We start from the raw sequence: 17,973 nt of genomic DNA on the forward strand, positions 1-17,973 counted from the left end.
ATAAGAATGTTACCACCCGTGGCTTATTTTGTAAGGTGCCTCTGACCCCCTTGGCTGCCCACGTCCTCTGACGCACCTCTGGGAATCCCTGAGGCTCTGAAGGGAGGTGTGCAGACTGATGACCTGATATCTATCACCTGCTAGAAGGAAATTTACATCCAGAGAGCTCAGCTGCATTGCATAAAGCTACATTTTTCAGCGTCTACTTATTTGAAGCTGAACAAAACATTCAGGGCTCTGGATGAAAGGAAGGTTTAAAAGAAGAAAAAATCCTTACTGGTTGTTTTTAATGACATAAGTAAGAAATTATAAACAAATTTGCATTTCTTTTCTCCTTGTGATAGAGAAGGTACCATATAAAACCTGAAGTTGATGTTTTGTAAGCAAATTCAAGGTTGGCCTTCAGGAGCCCTGTATTTTAAAATATAAAGCTTTTCTTACCTTCCATAAAATTGCAACCAGAGCTAACAGCAAAAGGATTCCAGCAATTATACTTCCTATTATAACTCCTGTTGGTACTTCAGCTTTCTCATCAGGTTTCATTATCATCAGGGGAATCTGGAAATGTAAGTTCACAGTTGAGTTATTTTAATACCACAAAAAAGGGGGGAGATGGTCTAGTCCAATTCTCTAATTCTGTAAGTGAAGGTCTTCAGCTCTAGAAAGGTGACATGACTTGCTCATGATGGCGTATCTCAAACATTGTCAGAATAATTTTAGAAAAAATCTTCCTGCAAAGTCCAACCAGCTAAAAAATACAACTTTTCTAGTTTCTCCGCTTTAACTACATCAGTGTCTTGTGGCTACATCATGCCTGACAATCTCAGATGCTTATTTTACTTATGAAATAGAAACTTCCATTTCTGGCATACGTTCAAATCAAGTGAAAGCATCATCAAGTGAAAGCAAACAGCTTTGGGGAAGGGAGTCGAAGAAACTCTTTAACCCAACTTCATGGTGATGAAACAACAGCTTTGTATTGGGTGTCTAAAATACTAGTTTCACTTAAACCTCATTCCAAGTTGATATTGTTGGAAAAGTAGAAATAATATCTCAAGGGTCAAGTTGACCTTTTCAGTGGGAACGTTGTCCTTCAGGCTACTTAGGATTCTTTATATCTGCTTCCTGGCAATCTTTGAGATGCTGTAATGGAATGGCTGCCCTGAGTGTTAACAGTAAAACTGTATATTCAGTTTTCAGTTAATTAGGGGAAATTTAATTAATTGGGGAAAGTGTCTCAAGCATTCTCTTTAGAAAATATTCCTAAAGAGCTATATTTAGAAGCAAAAGAAGAGGATAATATGTGTTTTATTTACTTGATTTAACATTAAATTCCAATGGCAGATGAGCTGCTTTTTGTCATAAATTTATGGGCTGGGCTAAACTTGCAACTGGCCTTGGTGACTGTATTTCCTTTCATTTGTATCTTCAAGAGCTAAAATGTAAGGCTTTATCAATTTATGAATAAAGTGATGATAAATTCTTGTAGCTCACTGCTTAATGGCAGTCATAAGCCTACTTCTCTCTTTTCCACAGCTTTCTAACCCAGGGAACCACAGATCCCTATGGACCCATGACTATAGCATTTTGTGGATCAGATTTTTAAGTGGGCCAGGCATTCAAATAAATGTAACAGATACTTAGGAACATGTGAAGTTATTATTTAGGTTAGATACCTTATTCAAAAATTTATCCAAATTATTGTTTAGATTAAAAAATTTTTCATAGACACAACTGAGTAATATTAGGCTGGTGCAAAAGTAATGCAGTCTTTGCCATTAAAAGTACTTTTTCTTTACCTTTTTTTTTTTTTTGAGACAGAGTCTCTCTCTGTTATCCAGGCTGGAGTGCAGTGGCACAATCTCAGCTCATTGCAACCTCTGCCTCGCAGGTTCAAGCGATTCTCCTGCTTCAGCCTCCTGAGTAGCTGGGATTCCAGGCGTGCACCACCACACCCAGCTAATTTTTGTATTTTTAGTAGAGACAGGGTTTCACTATGTTGGCCAAGCTGGTCTCGAACTCCCAACCTCAGGTGGTTCGCCTGCCTTGGCCTCCCAAAGTGCTGGGATTACAGGTTTGAGCCACTGCGCCCAGCCTTTCTTTAATTTTAATGGCAAATACCACAATTACTTTTGCACCTAGTAATTGGCTTCTGTTATTTATTAGTATTGCTCAGAGGAAACCAATAAAAGAAGAATCTAATGGATTTATTAAAATTGTTCATTTGAATTTCCAATTAATATATTTAATACTGCTTTCTAAAAACAGTCTTCAGTAGAGTTTCACATACTGTCTGAACACTATGTTTTTCTAAAATGAGCTTTTAAAAAAAATCTATAATACTTCTGCCCTATGCTAAGTTCATAGCATTTTGAATTTGAAGTCTGCATTTCCTTTGGCTCTATTTCTGATTTTCCAGGCCCCAGTCTCTGAAGAGAGGGTGTAGGCTTTCACTGAGGCTCCTAAACCAGAGGCAGAGAAGTGTGCTCTGTTGTGTGGAATCATTTTCCCTTGGACAAGAGTGGGGCCCCAGTGCTGTGAGCTTCACTCTCAGGCATGGAGTGAGGAGGCCCATAGTTCATGGGGCCATAACTTTTTGACCAAGCCAGAGCAGTGGACTGAGGCCAACTGCCAAGCTGGCCTTGGGGGCAGACTCTTAAACTGGCTTTCAACTCCTAACACAAGCACTGGGAGGAAAATGCTCAGGGCTCCGCCAGCAGATTAGCTGGGCATGGAAATCCCACTGTATCTAAACATGGCATATTCTAACCAGAGAGTCAGTGCAGAGGAAAATTATCTCATGCCAGCTCTTAGAACAGAGAGCCTTTGTTTTCTGTGAAAGTACATTTCTCTGTAAAAGCTTTTTTTTTTTTTAATCAAGGGGACCATTTATAGTCCTCCAGAATGTAAGATCTAATGAATGGACATGCCACACAGTGTCAGTGTCTAGTTGTAAGGAGAACTATTTTTTAAAACCCTCTAATAAATGCATTATTTATTAAGCATGCTTCAGTACCTTTCCTTAAAAATTTTTCAAAATACAATTTATGATTTAAATAAGCATGATTAAGTTTTGTGGCCTAAGCTCCAGACCATTTTGTGTAAGCAGGAGGAGAAAGGAAGAACTGGTGCTGCTGGCTTAGTCATGAGAAGAGACACCATGGAGTCCCAAAGAACATAGAGCCCCTTTTGTTGTACTTCTCACTGGATCACCACTTCTAGGAAAGCCAGCTTTGCTGACATGAGTGGGGGGGCATGGAGGAAGGCAAGTGTATCACTGAACTCTTTAAGTAGCACACACCCTCGCCAAAATCTCAACATAATAAACATCAGATCTTTAAAGTTTTAGTAAGATACTTCTACATACATGTAGGTAAGAAGAGTGACTATTCCAGGCTTTTAGAAATGGAATGCCATCACAGACCCTGAGGCTCACAGGGAAGGGTGTGATATGCTCACCGTAACAGTGTTATCTTCAATCACATATATCTCAGGGTTATAGGTGTTGATTTCTGCAGCTGCCGTTAGCTGTACTGTCTGGAACGTTGACTGGAACATAAGAATAAGGAATATGTTTTATCGTAGCAGCAGCAAATGCAGAGAAGCTGGCATGCTTATGATTTATGTATTTATTTCCTGGTGGAATGTGACAAGAGCAAATGGTTCTGAAGACCCGTCCAGAATCTGTGTGTGCTTAAACCAGTGCTGTGTAACAGGACTGCCCGTCAGAAATACCTCGGGTAATTTTAATACATGTCTGTCTGCACCTTGCCACCACAAATCAGCTCTCTGGGGTGGGATCCAGACATGAGTAGGTTAAAATATCTCCCTGAGGAGATCTGAACTTGAGAACTGGGTTGAAAAGTGAGGATTTAAAAATGAATCTTTTTAACTGGGAAGATCCTAGTTCAGATTTTTTAAAAAATAAGTTTGTGACATGAGAGAAAATTGTAAACTTGGCATCTTTGTATACTTACCTGAATAAGTCACACAATGGAATGGAAAACCAACATTTAAAAGGTAAGAGAATTTTCCTTCTGGGTACATGTGTGTAAAATGATAGTGTTTAAAAGTGCACTTGAACTTGACCACCCATGGCCCTGAACCTTTCAGCTTGTTATATCACATCAGTATAACTTCAGATTTCCTATCTAAGTGTTTCTATCAAATAATACTTAATTTGGGGCAGGTATATAGGAATATTTTATGCTGATGTCACTGGTAACTTACTAATTCGAAATAACTTTACATTCATTCCTCCATCTAGTTACAGAAAAAGAGCCTAGTTTTCAGCAGGGCACAGTGGCTCCTATCTGTAATCCCAGCGCTTTGGGAGGCTAAGGCGAGTAGATTACTTGAGGTCAGGAGTTCAAGACCAGCCTGGTCAATATGGCAAAACCCTGACTCTACTAAAAAATATAAAAAATTAGCCGGGCGTAGTGGTGGGCACCTGTAATCCCAGCGACTCGGCTGAGGCAGGAGAATCACTTGAACCCAGGAGGCAGAGGTTGCAGTGAGCTGAGATCAAGCCACTGCACTCCAGCCTGGGCAACAGAGCAAGGCTCTGTCTGGGGAAAAAAAAAAAAAAAGTCTATTTTTTCAATAGAAACATTATTGATGTGTATATTTCACTATTTTCTCTACATTAGGTCTGATGCTACTGTGAAGCAGAATGCAGCGCTTAGATGTTAGAGCTGCTTTCACATGCTGTGGCTACTAGGACTCAGTTTTTCTGGTTACTAGGGCACATTATTGGACATACTCTATGAGGTAATTTGCTGAACAATATCTGGGAGCCAGAAAGAATGTATTTCCAAAAACTGAGCAATTTATTTCCTTTCCACTGGCTCAGTCTCTGGTTACTGTTAATTTTCTCAAGATAGATGATTGGATCAGAAATTAACCATGCTCACCAGTCTCTTAAACATATTATTGGGGGAAACATTAAGAGTACTGATAATGGTTTAAGTTTAAGAAAAAAAGCAGCAGTTAAGTAAATGCTGGTTTCATAATCCCCAAAGACTAAAGATGAAAGAATTTTTCTTATAGCATTCTCAAAATAGGCCCTTCTCACAGGCATACAATATCCTGCAGGGTTAACAAGTAGAGGTAAGCATGCCACACACATCTGGAGAGTGAAGTAACGCACCTGCTAGCGTTCAACAAGGCTTCTCCTTACAAATGGCAGCAACTCCATCATCAATTTGGAGGCCTGATCAATCACTTTGTAATGAAATTACTTGAAATGTTAAGTTGCCTTGCACTACATCAGAGAAAGGGTAGCAACAGAAGGCAGTGCAGTAATGGGTTCAAATACAGGAAATGAGATCCATATTTCAGACTGGATCTCCTAAGTGGTCTGAGAAACACCCACTTTGCTGCTTAAATTGCTGGAAGCAAGGCGAGGATAAACATTTGACTTTTCATGAAGGAGGAAGATATGTAGGACTTGACACCAATCCTTGTATGTCACTTGACATACCTTGACATCTCAAGGGTATTTTCTTAGTTTAACCACCATAGCCACATTAAAGCAGCATAAATACTACACTTTCTAGGAAGTTTACTCCCAGAAATAAACTGCTTCTGAAGATCGTTGGGAAGGTACTTTAAAAAGTTTCACAGTTAAAGTGATGTAGTCTTAAACTCAAGAAAATCCAAATGTGTTTTACAGAGCTGGCATGTGTGCATTTTGATGTGCAACAGTCAGTGTTCCTTCCAGTTGGCAAAATTTGCTATGAAAACATTTGTTCCTCAAATCCAAGGAGCCAAGAACCAATGGAGCAAAACCGAGCACCACACTGCAGCAGCTGGTAAGGTGGTACAACTAACGGCACGCTTCACATCTTAAAGGACCTAGAATTGTCCCGAAGACTTGAAAGCAAATGCAACTAACAAGAAAACAAAGTAAAAGCAAGCAAGCAAGCCAGAAGAAATATTCAACTCCTCACTTCCACATTCCCCCAATTCTGCATTTTGTTCTAACTTTTACTATTCCGTTTTCTTCTATGTCTTTGTCCAAGAATATTGCTTATATTTGACTCCAGGGAAGAGTTTGGAGGGTGCTGAGTTCTCCAGTTTTACAAAACTCTATAGCAGGAAGTGGGTTTATTGGAGAGATCATGAAATGATAAACAGAAAAAAAAAATGAGTAGCGTTTGGTTGTAAGCACCTTGGGAACTGATTTATTTGTTAAAAAGAAAAAAAAATCTAGTAAGAGCTGCAAAGATCCCCAGGAGGTTTCAGACTAATTTCTGTTTTTCTTCCTCAATTGGAGCCCATGTCAGTAAAAGGAATGCTAGCCACACAAGCAGTCCAGTTTAAGGAGGCCTGTCTATCCTTATATTTTTTCATGCCAGACTGAAATTCTAGCTACCAAAATCCCTGCTGAAAGCAAATATCACTAGAGCAGACTCACAGTTGCCATATGGAAAAAAACAATGACATTGTTTTGGCTTTTTCTTCAAACTTTCATGGGGATTGAGATGATTTAGAAAGTCATGTGCCCACTGGGCTCTCCCAACAGGGAAACGGTAAAACAGGAGAGCAGGGTGATGACCTGGCTGTAATATAGGAAGACATATCTTTATGCTAGATTCATCTACTAGGTGGTTTGAGATCAATCATACAATTAACTGAGAGCTCAAGGAGTGAGACAGAGACACAGACATTTTGATTTGGGTGTGGCAGAGGAGACTGGGAAGATGAAGAGTGGGGGAACCCCTAGAGGGGGACAAAGCAGGCTGCCCCTTGTAGCCCAGGGCCGCAGAGATGACCTTGACACCATTCCCATTGATGTGGTAGGTCGCATGGAGTCTGAGAAACAGACCCTTTCACAAGTATCCCAGATGACTCTGAGGCACTGCTAAATTGGATGAGCATTGGAAAGCGATGGAAGTGTGCTGCCTTTCAGGGTAAAATGCTCTGGGTTATTTGGCCATTGCAGACATTAGCCAGAATACTTATTTTGTCAAAGGGGAAGAACTTGTCAGTGCAGACTTACATTTCCTTGCTATTGATAAATCTAACAAATAAAACTGATACTTACTGATGCGAAAGTCCTGTTCCAAATTCTGGTAGTCACATTAACAAAGTATTCTCCTTTCATGTGAATGTCTTTCAACCAGCAGGTAACATTACTACAGGAAGCAGTTCTGCAATTCTTATAGTATTGAGTCAAAGGTAAAAGAGAGAGCAAGTTAGTAAGAGTTAAAAATAAATGCTAAAATTTTAAAGCTAGATAAAACTCAGTGCTGGGACACACCTAGGGAAACAGGCAATCTCATGAGCTATTAGTAGTTCTAACTCTCCTGCCCTCCTTCAAGGGATTGTGGGACTATATCTCAAAATGTACCAAGTGCACACTCTTTACCCCATCCATTTCCTGTCTGTATAGATAGCCTCAGGAGATAATCAGCAATATGTGGAACAAAGTACCCCAAGCCTGTTTATTGCACTACTATTTCTAAGAGTAAAAAAACCTAAAAACCAACCCCCCCAAAACTGTAACTTGTTTATCAACAATGTACTAGTTAAATAAATTATTAAACATACACAAAATGTACTACAATTTGTCATGAAACCTAATTATAGACTCCCTAGGTTTTTAAACAAGTTAACAGAAAAAGGATCAGTGGTTCCAAGGGCTAGTGGGGCGGGCAGGATGAATAGGCAGAGCACAGATGATGTGTAGGGCAGTGAATATACACTGTATGATACTATAGTGGTGGATACATGTCATTTTACATTTGTCAAATTCCACAGCATGGATTTTAACAACACCAAGAGTGAACCCTAATGTAAACTATGGATTTTGGTTGATAATGATATAGTAATGTAGTTTCATCGATTGTGGCAAATATACCACTCTGGTGCAGGATTTTGATAGTGGGGGAGGCTGTGTGGGAAGGGGGTATATGGGAATTTCTGTACTTTCCACTCAATTCTTCCATGAATGTAAAACTGCATTAAAAAATGAAGTCATTAATTGAAAATCTATGACATATTGGCCTATGTTCAAGGCCAAAAGGTAGCATGGCCCACTTCAGTTACAGCATGCATTTACCTACTTGTAGATTAATACACATTAAAAGAAATAATTTTATTCTTCTGGTTTCCTGTTTTCCCCATCCTTCACAAAATAAAACAATTGCAATTAAAGAAAACCAGGAGAATTCCAATATTGTTCATAGGGGAGAGCTGAGGTTTGTTTAGGCGTTATTGCTTACTAAAGGTTTACTTTATTTGAATATTTAATATGTGCCAAGCACCACGCCAGATGCTAGACTAGTCTCTTTCCCAAAGAAGCAGGCATAGCTTGAGAACAGGAAATAACAAAATATTGAAAAACAGAGAAGTGCAGCAGCATATTTCACAGCTAAATAAACAACATCAGTATTATGTGGAAGGGGGATTTAAGGGCCTTCTCCTCTGTAGCACACACCCAGTTCCTTCACAGCTCTTTGCCTTGTTTCCAAAGTGCACAATGCATAAACACAATAGCTTCACATGAGTTCTTCTGATGTCATAAAGTCTGGAACTTATATTTTGTAAGAAGTGGCATAAGATAATTCCAGTAACCTAGATTTGACCACATATTAGGTTGGTGCAAACGTAATTGTGGGTTTCAAAATCGTATTTACTTTTGCACCAACCTAATATTTTCTAAATCTTGACTCATGTAAGCATCAAAGGCAAAATAAGAAAGCTCTATGATATCAGCTGGTAGGAGAAAAGCAGCGTCCTGATCACAGGTGAAATAAATGAATGAGGGGAGCTTTTACACGTTAACTTGTCCTCACCAATTCTTTGGTGTGCCTGAAATTTTCACGTTTGAAAGATACAGAAGAAGATGTTTGTCCTATTTTCAGTGGATTGATATCTGCATTACAACTGATGTCACCAGCCTATAAAAGAAGAACACCCGATCAGACTTCAGAAGCAAAACAGTTTATGATGTTCCTTTCAACATGTTAGGAAATCCTACTGTCACTTGTAGGGGCCTGGGAAGGGCTGTTAGGCTTCTTTCAACGCCGCTGACCTGGCCACACTTCATATAATCTCTAGGTGAACGTCAACTATTTAAATGCTCCTGATGTGAACTGATGAGGTGGGCTAGGTTTTTATAGCCCACATATGATGAGGCAAATCTGCAATAGCTAAACACTGTGAATAATTCAGGGTAATTTTCTCTGCAACATTTTAGGATTTTGATTTTTCTGTAGCCTCCTATGCACACTACAGAAATAATACAACTGTTGGACTGAAGATGAGCCAATGTCAAGAGGTTTGGCTAGAGCAGCGCTTCTCAGCCCAGGTTGCGTGTTAGAACCATGGTGTGGATGGAGTGGGGGTGGTTAAAGAAAAACTCTGGTGTAAGAATCTTATCCCTAGAGATTCTGATTTAATTGCCTGGGTTAGGCCTGGGCACTGTTATTTAAAAGAGCGAACAGAGGGATTAAAATGAACAGCCAGGGTTGAGTATTACCAGGCGAAAGTCCAGGCTGGCTGCTTGAAGACCAGCTCCTTATTGCAGCTGTGAAGACCTGCTATGCTCCCCATATAGGTCCAGCCCCTTACCTCCCAGCCTTCACAGGGCCTGTCAAAGTCAGATCTTCACCAGGCCAAAATGGGGTTTTTGGAATAATTTCTGCCACCTGCAATTCCCTAGACTCAGCCATTTGTTTTCTTGTAACAATATTCTTCTTCTAATATGCAATTAACTGCTAGTCAGTTGGCACCCGGGCTGCATAGGAGTTACCATCTGTTTCCCATCTGTAAAATGTCAGACATGATCACCCTAATCTCATGGGTTATTTACATCTTGAAAGTACACATTTTTAAGGCAATTTTGTAATCTTTACCTGGTCTGTTTGCACCCCAGTTAGGTACATCAGTGGGTTCTTTTCTTTGGTATATTGAGGGATGTGGATGATTACAGTTGCCATGCTTACTGGAACACTTCCTGTTGTTACCTATGTAGAGAATAAAATGTGCCAGTACTGCAACAGGATGTACATGATGCAAGGAAATTCACCAGTAACCCCTGTGTTGATGAAGGGCAACTACGAGGTGGTAAGATTGAGTCCAAATGAAAGTCAGCCATTACTTTATAGTCACACTTCAGGTCTCTGTGTCTCACCTCTTAAAACGCATTTATGCCTGAGGTTGCAATTTTTTTGAAATTTCGATCATACCTTGGCAATGACCTTGAGCAGTAGGATATAAGTAACTCCCACATGCTTAGTGTGCCAGTAATGGAACACTAGGCATAAATGGCTCAATGGAAAAAAACTCAACATCTACAATGTTAATGGGTAAGTAATTTGTGACTTTGTGAGACATGTGGTATAAATGGTTAAAAATGCCATCTGTGGAGCTGGGCTGCCAGAGTGTTGTGTCCCACTCTGCTGCTGATTAGCAGTGTGGCTTGGGCAAGGAACTTGACCTCTCTATGCTTTTCTTATTTGTAAAATAAAGATGATCAGAAATTCAGTAGGTATGTGCTGGCACAGGGCACTGGTACAGCATCTGTTCTCATGGGTGGGGGTTTCTGTTCTAATTGGCCAGGGCTCATACACTACTGGTTATTTAAATATTTTAAATAACATCCCTGGGAATAATAATACCAAGCTCATAACTGATCTGGGAACTAAATGGGATAACATATGTAAAGCACTTGATACCATGGCTGGTGTATACTTATTACACACTCTATGAATGTTATTACCGCGAATTGAATAGATGCCCCATTAAAGAATGTAGTTGCCAAATACCATCCACATTTCATAAATTCTATTATAGTATCTAGATCATAAAGATTCTTCTAAAGATTTTTTATCATCACAAAATTGCAGAGTTGCAACCATGTAACAAACAAGTAAGAAATGAACAAAAATAAAATGGTATTGGCTTAGGATAGTAGATAAATTATTTTTACTTTCCAAAGTTTCTTTAATTTTAATTACAATATAAAATAGTTATTCTTTCACAAATTAATTTATCTTTAACTGGTAGTAATCTTTAGATTAATAATCGCTTACTAATAGTAAATAGAATTTGGTTCAAAAATATTTTTAGATACTACCTAGTATTACTGTACAGATTTGTACACAAATGGTAAACTCAAACAGAAGTGGTCTCTGAGGATAAATTGGCATAATAATTATATGCCAAAGACTTTTACCCACAGCAATACCTTCCTTTATAGTAATGCTCTGTTGGTTAATGTTGAACATTTGTCTTCAAAATATATCAAGTATCCCTTACCCAAGACACATAACTATGCACAAAGCCCAGTTGTTTACTTATCTATGATCTAGCCTATTGGTTATCAAAGTATGGCACCTGGACCAGCAGCATAAGCATCACCTGGGAGCTTGTTAGATATGCAAATGTGTAGGCCCACCCTAGACCTACTGAATCAGAAACCCTGGAGATAAAGCCCAGCATCTGTGTTTTCACAATTCCTCCAGGTGATTTTAGTGCACACCCAAGTTTGAGAACCACGGATCTATTTCAATTTCTTTTTACTTTCTCCTTTTCTTTCCAGACTCATTTTTTTCTTCTCACTTTCTCCTGGATTTGCCATCCTTATGACAGGCTTACCAACCTTCAGGGAGAAGATGAATTTTGGACCAACATCTTCAAAACTGTGCACGATTGAAGGAACATTCCCATCCGAAGAGATTTCATAAAAATTTATGTTGGTAGATCTGTTGGATGATGTTTGTAAAGCCAAATATTTTAGTTTGCTTTTGTTCTTGAAGGTTAATATTTCTTTTATTTAAGTATCTTACAGCTTAGGTTAAAGTAAATTTTACTTTTAGTTACAAAAGCACCAAATAAAAAGAAATGCTTGCCTATGGGCTTATGGTCCAATGTATGTTTCTAAGACTAACATAAATTCCTTTGAAAACATATTTCTTTGTGGATTTTCTGCTAAGAGTTTGTGCGTTACATGTCTACCAATTCTCAAGTTTCTAAATAAGTACAAAAGTATTACTTTAGAATTGATAGTAGAAGTCTTCCCAAGATTACTGTTATATTGACTAGTATGTTAACATAGTAGACAATCAGTACTTGTTAGTTGAATGAATGGATTTATAAGCCAGGGGTTTTCACTTTGGTGTGGCTAAAATATAATAATAGGGTATTGAGCTCCTTCAGTGTTCATTATTGGATGCCTGTATTATTCGTTCTTCCCATCCTTCTCTAGTTGCAAACCAATTTGAATGGTTTGGGTCTGAATGGGGTTGGTCAAATCTGTTTCCACCATTAGTGTAGAGACCACCTTTAAGATGGATGATCCAGAGGTTTTAGTACTCTGGACCTAAAGCCACTGGATTGATCTTAACTTCTTTGCTTAAGATTGCCAACTAAGTTCTGCAAGCAAAGTGATGATGAGATCAGAGAAACCCTCATAGGACCACTCAGACTAGAATGAAACTGGGGACCTCCCCTCTCCTCACTCATTTCTGGGGCTCTGAGGTGGGATTCCAACCAGGGTAGCTTCTTTGCGTGGGGGATTAGGGGATGAGCGGTGAGGCTAGGGGTCTGAGAACACTGTGCATATCCTTTCCATTTATTCCCACTGGACAATTTACGTTAATTATAGAATGTTGATTCTATTTCTTAAAAACTTGGGGTGGATATTTTCTGAAGTAGAATTTTTTGGGTTTCTTTACTAAAACCTTGTCTTTCCCTCTTTTATGCCTTAATGATTTTTTCCATATCCTTAAAAGGCAAATATGTCACAGGGAGACTTGAGTGGATGTATTTGTCAAGGTTATATATGAGAGGAAACAATGATTTGTCAGCCTGACATGGAAAATGGGAAAACTGACTAGGATTTGAAACAGAAAGCTTGGATGTGTGTGCATGAATTATTTCCTATGCCTTCCAGAAGATCTTTGTGTGAGATCCTAAATGGGGCCAATTTCTAAATTAATATGGTCTGCATTTGCATTTTAAAGAGATCTGACACTTTTCCATTTGTTACTTAAGTGTTCCTTAAGCTACTTAAGTGTTGATCCATATATTTATAATAGTAATTATCTATACTCAGGGGGATCCTGCTTCAGAAATAATACTATTATCGCTATTTCTACCCATCATTTTTTTACAATATAACTGTACAGTTATACAGTATCAAAGTTGTTGCTAAGAAATACACTAAGTTATTGTGTAGGATTTTTTCCAAAAGTTTGCAAAGATGTTTGTTAATTTTTTTGCAGCATTGCTTATGATGGTTAAACAAAACAAAATAAAAATGCAAAACAACCAAATGTCTTGTTAATATTGAATTGGTTACATAAATTATGATCCAGCCAGGACTGGAATAAGTTAGATCTGTATGTCCTCATATGAAAAATTTCTAAGATTATGTAAAATGCAAGGTACAGAAGAGTGTTTTATCATTCCTTTTGGGTAATAAAATGTGCACGTGTGAGTGTATATATATGTGTATGTGTGTGTTACATGCATATATCCTGGTAGATAAGCAACCCTGTATCTGGAAGATATTCTGAGAACAGTCTCTTATGGGGAGTTGCACTAGGGAAGGTGGGGAGGGATGACTTCTCACTGTGTACCTTTCTCCAATGTTTGGGTTTTCTAGGTAGTAGGACTAGGACCCATTTTAACTTTTGTTCTTTATAATTCTCTATGTTAATTTTTTTGAGGATATATTTTAAAGAACATTAGAATACATTTGAATTCAAGTTGCCATTACAAAAATACCTGCCTAAGATGATAATTAGTAAAAGTACAGTCTCATTTCAATCTTATATTTATTTCATTCTTAAATATCTGGGAAAATATTGGCCATTGTAGGAGAGTAGAATAATAAAAAGACTGTATTGACAAAAAATATTTAGAAGAAAGGATCAAATATAAGAAGGAAAAAATTCAGGTAATGTGGTAACATCAATTTGGGTTGGTTGCATTTGTTTCCAATTTCTTATTTTAGCAAGTGGGGATCCTTTGAAGTCTGCAGTTACTGATGACTTTTTCAGAGATGTATTATTTGGACGGAATTTTGTTTCTGCTTGTGCTATTTGCAACTCACTTGATACAGAAGCATTCTTTTCATCTTTGCTCTTTGGCTCAAGCTCGAGACATGATGACATATTTTCCTTTTTGTTTTTGCTCAGAGAGCTATTGGATGATCTACAGATTCCATGCTCTTAGGGGCTGGAGTGATGTGGTAGAAGTTAGACAAACCTGCTGTCACTGGATTTCTTGGGAAAGTGCTGCAGTGTGCTATTCAGGGGTCATTGATCTGTGCTGGGAAGCTGTCCTATTGCTTCACCAGGTAGAGAACTCTGGTTCCCAGGCCTGTAGGAGGGCATCACCTGTGCCCAGCGCATCTGCACAACTGTGTTCCAGTTTGTCTGTGCCATGAACTCACCTTACTTCTAAGTGTGAGTTAAAGTGATATCAACCTATTAGAACCTGTGAAATTTGTGTTACCCACTTACCAAGACACCTGTCCCTCTGAACAATTACAGACAGCCTGTATCAACCAGTGACATTTACACCACTGCTCTCAGGTTTGCTTGCTTTGGGCAGGTAAAAACAGGGAACAAAGCATTTCTTTATGGATAACATCCTTTGGAAAAAACCTCCTTTCCACCTGGCTGGAAGAAAACCCTAATCTGATATGTGAGGAATTTTTCACTCAGAAACTAGACTTGATCTAGTTCCAATATTTGAATATTCAAACTGTGACTAGATTCAATACTTATTGTGGACCTACTCTGTGCAAAACATTGTGCTTGGGGCTTCAATGTCCAGGAATGGGGATACTGCTTGAGATCTCACACACAATGGGAAGCAGGCAGTGAGAAGAAAGTGAAGACAACTCTCAGGACCTTTGAGAGTTCCGTTTCAACATTTTGAGAATGTTTGCAGCTACTCAGAGGGCCTGCAATGTGGAGTGTGCCTGTGATGTGTGGCTACAGGGATCTTTCTCTGCCTTTCTGGGCTACTGTCATTAGTTTAATAAGCCTAACGAGTCACTCAAGGTTTTCCTAGGGACCAATATGTCTGTGGACTCGTGTTTTAGTTGACAAGAATTTTAATTCAAATTCTTCAGTTAAGAATGAGCATACAGAGGACTTCTTTAGCCATGAGCCAAAAAGCTTCTGATCTAGAGTTGGTGTCAGTGACAGCAGGTTACCCACTGCTTCACCTACCTTGTTAAGTGAATTTCAGCATCATACAGGAGAGGAATTTTGAGGTTGACCAAATTATCAGCCTTGTTTTCTTCTTGGCTTTCACTATAGAAAGAAACATTAGGAAATTACTTAAAGAGAAATATAAAGCTATCCATCATTCCATTCATGACTTCATTATGTTTTACCTTAAGGCTTGGAAACTGAGAGACGCCTGATTCTGAAGGTTTTGAAGATTGAAGTCAAAGTTAATAGTAAAAGTCACCTAAAGACAAAATTAAAATTTCTCAGTCTATGATGCTTCATACTCAGAGGCCAACGTGAAAAAAAAAATGTTTCTCATAAAAGTAAACTCACTCAAATTTGATTCTGAATTTTATATACCTTAAGCTTTCAAATTTGTGGAATATCTTTATTTGTCCACCTTGTTTTACCATGCCTCACATTGGAATTAGAGAAGCTTGACTTCCAAGTGACACATGTAAGTTATCCAGGCGTATATACCTGTCTGAATTTGGAAGCTTTGAGCTGATGTGAAACTTGTTACTAGGGGTTAATAAATGATCTCTGTGACTCTGTGTATAGTGCTTTGACCAATGTTGCTCAACATATTTAGACAAAAAGAACTTTCCATAGTATGTGTACCTTTTGGAATGAATTGCATGGAGAAAATCCCATTTTTATTAATAATTTAAAGAAAACATTTAGATATTGAAAACTTCCCCTAAGTATGCAGGCAGTTATTTTGTGATGCCTATCAAATTATGATAGCAAGATGTTATGTTGGTAAATTAGCATATGTGCTGAGGAGGGCTTGTATGGATTGGAGGATGAAATGCAAGTTGTACCTGTTGTTCTCTCTTTAAAGCAGGGTAGCCTACATCGCAGGCAACAGACTTCTGAGATGCAGCCACCTGGCATGTTACTTCTGTCCCATCAACCTGAACAAGACCAAGGAAACAACAATGATCAATTGGCATATAACATTTGTGTGTGTATGCACGCACCTGGTAAAAGAGGTACAGTGGCATTTTAGCAGTAAGGTTGGTTCATAGTGAAATAATTTATTATATCTCAAGACTTGAAGTTTTATACTGCCCAGGTGGCTAATATACTACTTTTATTGCTAACCCTAAAGATACCTAGAACATCCAACAAAACAAAGAAAAGATTAAATACTGTATTTTTTCCCCAGAAAAAAATGATAGTTTTTATTTTCAGATGCACGAATAGCTTTAATTCAATATTTTGAAATACTGGCTTTAGGAATATGTTTTTCTCAATTTATTTGAAGCATTTTCAAGAGAAGAAAGTAAAATCATATGTTGGTGTTTGTCTGTATTTTAAGTAATTTGAGGGTTTTTTTTTTTTAGTTTTCTTCAGGTTTTTTTTTCCCCCTTTAAAAGAAGTAGTTGCCACTTGGCACAGGGTGTTTAAACACCAAGGTCAGGTTAGGTTTAGAAACTCTAAGCCTATTAAGATCACATTAACTCTAAATTAAATGAAATCATTGTTTAATCCTTTAATCAAATAGCTCATTTGGAAAATCTCAGCTTTTCCTTCTCTCCCTTTTTTCTTCATAATTTGGTGGTAGAGGAGGGACCAGGGAGCACTCACGGTCAAGTGTGCTCCTGGTATAATGATCAAGTCAATGTGATTAGTTGGCTTTGCTGGCATGCATCATCTTGGCAGCGGCAACAACCATAGTTGCAAAGCTCAGGCTAAGCTTTGGGACTCAAATGTCTCAGAGCAAGTGCACCACATCTGTGCAGAATGCAGCAGCCTCATCACACTGATAGCTCAAGAAGAGTTATGGGAGTGCCTGGCTACTGCTGCCAAGTCTCAGGATAAGGGAAAAACTGACCCAAGCTGTCAGGCAGAATCTAGATATAGAGCCAGACTATGTTCTCATGCGGTTTAACTAGTCGGAAGCCACAAACTTCAGATTGATCATGCTGAGGGTTAAGGTGCTTCTTTAAACAACTCAGAGGACATAGAGAAGACAGTGATCTATAAGTAGGAAGCATGGTGGAAGTAAGTGCAGGGTCTCATCACATACCGGCAGGGAGAATGATGCAAAAAACAAGTTTTCTGAAAAATCAACAACAATTCCAGTGTTGTATGCACTTTCCCTTTTATTTTTCAGCGTTACTGAAAATGTTAACCTTTTGTTTTGGTTGCTGACAATAAAGGGTTGTTCTCTGTTAAAAGTAAAAAGGAGGGGGGAAAAGCCATTACTGTTAAATAAAAAGGCCAGTATTTTAAAGTTTCACTCATTAAAAAACTAAACTCTTTAGACTTACTTAGAACACTGAGAAAATTGCTGTGTAATAAACTATCTTTGCATCAAAATGATACTGACAACAAATAAGTAAATGCAATTGGATTTTGTTCTTTGCTGCTATTGTATTAGAGGGAATGGAACCATTTAAATACAGATAATTTTATATTTCTTATTGTTTTACTCCTATGTGGATGGTAGACATTGAAATTTAGTTTTTAAAGGTCTTTATGAGTTGTGAATGTTTCTTTTGTAGAAAAACTCTAAAAACATTCGTTTGAATAAAGTAATCTAGTATGTCTTTTATTTCTACATTGTACAACAAGCTTTAAAGTAAAACTTACTGAGCAGCTGGTATTTGTTGAACATCTAGGACCAGATCAGAAATGCAAAGTCCATCCTCACCACAGTCTTTGTGGAAAGGAATCTACGAAAAAGGAAAAAAGATCCATACATTTGCTCTTGGGTTGAAAACGCAAATTACAGAAGAATACATACAATATTATTCTATTTACA

General features: G+C 38.2%; 1 protein-coding gene across 1 annotated transcript in view; it reads right to left on the reverse strand.

The window, feature by feature from the left end:
* ITGA2 (integrin subunit alpha 2) overlaps positions 1-17,973 on the reverse strand; it is a 105,286-nt gene that overhangs the window by 4,149 nt on the left and 83,164 nt on the right. Inside the window, exons 19-29 of the mRNA XM_004058870.5 lie at positions 17,802-17,884; positions 17,236-17,377; positions 16,025-16,117; positions 15,365-15,441; positions 15,198-15,281; positions 11,612-11,714; positions 9,864-9,974; positions 8,802-8,906; positions 7,049-7,162; positions 3,460-3,549; positions 442-558 (exon numbers count right to left, since the gene is read on the reverse strand). Coding sequence (XP_004058918.4) covers positions 442-558; positions 3,460-3,549; positions 7,049-7,162; positions 8,802-8,906; positions 9,864-9,974; positions 11,612-11,714; positions 15,198-15,281; positions 15,365-15,441; positions 16,025-16,117; positions 17,236-17,377; positions 17,802-17,884 — 1,119 coding nt within the window. The remainder of the gene's footprint in view (positions 1-441; positions 559-3,459; positions 3,550-7,048; positions 7,163-8,801; positions 8,907-9,863; positions 9,975-11,611; positions 11,715-15,197; positions 15,282-15,364; positions 15,442-16,024; positions 16,118-17,235; positions 17,378-17,801; positions 17,885-17,973) is intronic.

Source organism: Gorilla gorilla, chromosome 19 (genome assembly GCF_029281585.2).
Source record: "Gorilla gorilla gorilla isolate KB3781 chromosome 19, NHGRI_mGorGor1-v2.1_pri, whole genome shotgun sequence".
Taxonomy (NCBI): Eukaryota; Metazoa; Chordata; class Mammalia; order Primates; family Hominidae; genus Gorilla; species Gorilla gorilla.